Source organism: Rhagoletis zephyria, unplaced genomic scaffold (genome assembly GCF_001687245.7).
Source record: "Rhagoletis zephyria isolate East Lansing unplaced genomic scaffold, Rhagoletis_zephyria_1.1 Rzeph_scaffold_28724, whole genome shotgun sequence".
Classification (NCBI taxonomy): Eukaryota; Metazoa; Arthropoda; class Insecta; order Diptera; family Tephritidae; genus Rhagoletis; species Rhagoletis zephyria.
Genome location: NW_016185781.1, coordinates 1 through 3,381, shown reverse-complemented (window position 1 = coordinate 3,381; position 3,381 = coordinate 1). Strand labels below are relative to the sequence as shown.

Genomic DNA, 3,381 nt, shown 5'->3' with positions numbered 1-3,381 from the left:
AAGGGAAGGGAGAGGATGAAGGAGGCCTCCTCCTCCTCTTCAGTCGAGCATGTCAGGGTCGAAGGAGTCCTCGAAGACCATTCGCAGCGACTCTGCCTGACGGCGGGTGAAGCTGCCGTTCAGCTGCTGCTGCTGCTGCGGCTGCTCTTGTTGCTGCAGCTGCTGAAGTTTGCCGCTGCGAGTGCATCGACCTCGGCGACCTCCTCTTGACATCGTCGAAATGATAGGCATCAACGAGGACGCCTGTCCACCGCGGTCCTCCAGCTCCGCCGCCTGCTGGTCGAGGTAGTCGATGTGGACGGCGGCGCCGCCGCCGTTGGGCGTCGAGCGGTAGGAGGCGATCGCCGAGNAAGACCATTCGCAGCGACTCTGCCTGACGGCGGGTGAAGCTGCCGTTCAGCTGCTGCTGCTGCTGCGGCTGCTCTTGTTGCTGCAGCTGCTGAAGTTTGCCGCTGCGAGTGCATCGACCTCGGCGACCTCCTCCTCTCGAGGACATCGAAATGATAGGCATCAGCGAGGACGCCTGTCCACCGCGGTCCTCCAGCTCCCCCGCCTGCTGGTCGAGGTAGTCGATGAGGGCGGCGGCGCCGCCGCCGTTGGGCGTCGAGCGGTAGGAGGCGATCGCCGAGCTGAAGCGGACCTTCTTCTTCTGCTTCTTTGCCTTGCCTTCTTCAAGCAGCAGCAACTGCTTCACCGCCGGCGGATTCTCCTTCGCCGGATGCGCCACCAGTGGACTGGTGCTCTCGCGAGCCGCCGAGTAGAGCCGGACCTTCCGCTTGGGGCGAGTCTTCACCACCACTTCTTCAATAGAGGAGGTGTCCTGCTCCTCCGCCTGCTGTTGTTTGCTTTGCTCAAAGCTGCTGTTGTTGTCCTCGGTGCTGTTGCTGCTGCAGCTGCTGCTGTTGTTGTTTTTGCTCCCGCCGCTGCTGTTGCTGCTCTGGACGCTAGACGTTTTGGCTTTGGCAATGGAGGCTTTCTTGGTGGCTCGCTTGCCCTTGCTTTTGGCGGTGGTGACCTTCTTGACGACGATGAGGGAGGCGGCCTCCTCCTCCTCCTCGGTGGTGCTGATGGCAGCAGAGGCCATCTTGCAGCTCTTTGCAGCGATTTTGCCGCCCCTCTTCTTCTTCTTCTGCTGCTGCTGCTTCTTGAGCAGCTTCTCCGCCTTTTGCATTTGCGCCTGGCTGGAGTCCTCATCAATGTAGCGCTTGGGCTGCGTGGTCCGCGTTCGAAGGCCAAGGCGACGGGTCGTTCCAACCACAGGAGGTGGTGGTGGACTGGTGGGCTGCTCTGATGACGATGACGAGGACGAGAACGAGGACGAAGAAGGCGATGCAGACGGAGACGGAGAAGAATTTGACGGTGACGATTGTGGTGAAGGCTCGTGCACGCTCGGTGAACGCTCAGGCGAGGCAACCTCCACCGAGGATGAAGAAGTGGAAGACTGGCGATGATTGGCAGCGATGAACAGCGGCGTCAGCGGCATTTCAGGCGGCGGCGAAAGGAGGATTCGCTCCACAACAGTGGCCGGCGATGAGGAGGAGGAACAGCTGCTGCTGCTGCTGGGCGAAAGTGAAAGCGCCACAACGTCATCAACCAAGTTCTAAACAGGCAGGAAAGAGGAGAAAGAAAACACACGTTAGAAGTAGGCAAACAAACGGTGATGAAACAAGAGCCAGTGAGTTTTCTCACAGTGTAGTGCTGTGGCTGCGGTGGCGGCTGCGACTGATTATCTTCCATTGCCTTCTCACNGTTCTAAACAGGCAGGAAAGAGGAGAAAGAAAACACACGTTAGAAGTAGGCAAACAAACGGTGATGAAACAAGAGCCAGTGAGTTTTCTCACAGTGTAGTGCTGTGGCTGCGGTGGCGGCTGCGACTGATTATCTTCCATTGCCTTCTCACTTCCTTCCGACACTTCTTCCTCATCTTCTTCCATCTTGGTGGCAATCTTTGATGCCTGGTCTTCCTTGTCCTGATCTTCCTTTACCACGTTTTTCTCCTCCTCTTCTTCTTCTTCTTCTTCTTCGTCGTCGTCAAGAGACATCGTCTCGTTTAGCTCCGTCTGTTGGACAGCATGCATTTCATCATCGTTCACTTGTTCTCCTTCTCCCCCTTCTTCTTCAATTTGAATCACTTCAGCTTGGTGGTGGTGATCATCATCATCGCTGGGAGCTTGGCTCTGCTGCTGCTGCTCCTCCGCTTTTGTCTCACTGAGCTGCTCGTCGCCGACGTCCATTTCGTCAGTGCTGGCTGCTGGGCAGCTTTTCTCCACCTCCTCCTCCTCCACTTCGACATCATCAGCAGCAACAACATTCGAGTGCTTGGGTGTACCCAGCAGCAGCTCTTGCAGGAGATCGACGCACATCTGCGGAAAAAACATTTGGATGAGTTGGTTAGCTTCTAAAAAACAGTTCTTCCAGTCGGATCAGATATTGTTGACTTACCTCAGCAGACTGTTGTTGCTGTTTGTGCTGCTGCTGCTGCTGTTGCTGCAGTGGCGGCGGCGGCGGCGACGACTGCGACTGTAGCGGCTCATCATCGACCGCAGGCATCGGCGCCGATGCCTCAAACTCCTCCTCCTCCTCATCAGTTTCAGCCTTTTCTTCTTCTTCCGAAGAGGAGCCATTTTCCACCTCTTCTTTTTCCTCCTCCTCTTGAATCTTATCCGAATGATTTTCGGCTGTGGGAACCAACGCTGGGCTCTGCTGCTGCTCCTCCTCCTCTTCCATCGCCTTTGCGACCTCAGCGTCAGTGTCGCCGGCCAACGGCTGGTCGTCGACGATGATGATCGGCTCGGGACTTTTCTCCTCCTCCTCTTCTTCTTCCACAACAACAACTTCCTCGCTCAGAAGTTGGGCCACTTGGGCGTCAGTGTCACCGGCCAGCTCGTCCTCGTCCTCGTCGACGACGACCACCACTACCTCATCATCAGTGATTGGCTCGGGACTTTTTTCCTCTTCCTTTTCCTCCTCCTCTTCAACAACTTCCTCATTCTCATGATGTTGAGTCACTTCAGCTTTGTCAGTGTCGCCGGCATCCACTTCATCATTGGCGGGCTTGCTTTCCGCACCTTCTTTTTCTCCTTCGTCCTTCACTTTTTCCTCCTCTTCTCGAATCGCTTCAGCTTGGAGGCTATCGTCGGGAGCCTGCTCCTCCTCCTCCTCCTCCTCCTTTACCTCCTTTGGCTCATCCTCAGCGCACTGGTCACCGACGACCACTTCATCAATGATCGGCTCAGGACTTTTGTCCAGGACTTCTTCTGCCTTCTCCTCTTCCCCAACAACTTCCTCGCTCTGGCGTTGCGCCACTACCACCACCTTCTCTTCTTCATTTTCACTTTGCAAGCGCTTTTCAGCACTGCTCGTCTACAAAATAGAAAGAAA

At 56.1% G+C, this 3,381-nt stretch overlaps 1 protein-coding gene across 1 annotated transcript; it reads right to left on the bottom strand.

Annotated features, from left to right (window-relative positions):
* Positions 1-2,521: 2,521 nt before the first annotated feature.
* On the bottom strand, positions 2,522-3,334 carry LOC108382800 (FK506-binding protein 5-like; the record flags this gene model as incomplete). Its single annotated transcript, XM_017639170.1, has 1 exon — positions 2,522-3,334. A coding segment is annotated over one exon (813 nt), but the record flags the coding sequence as incomplete, so codon positions are not given.
* Between the last annotated feature and the right edge of the window lie 47 nt (positions 3,335-3,381).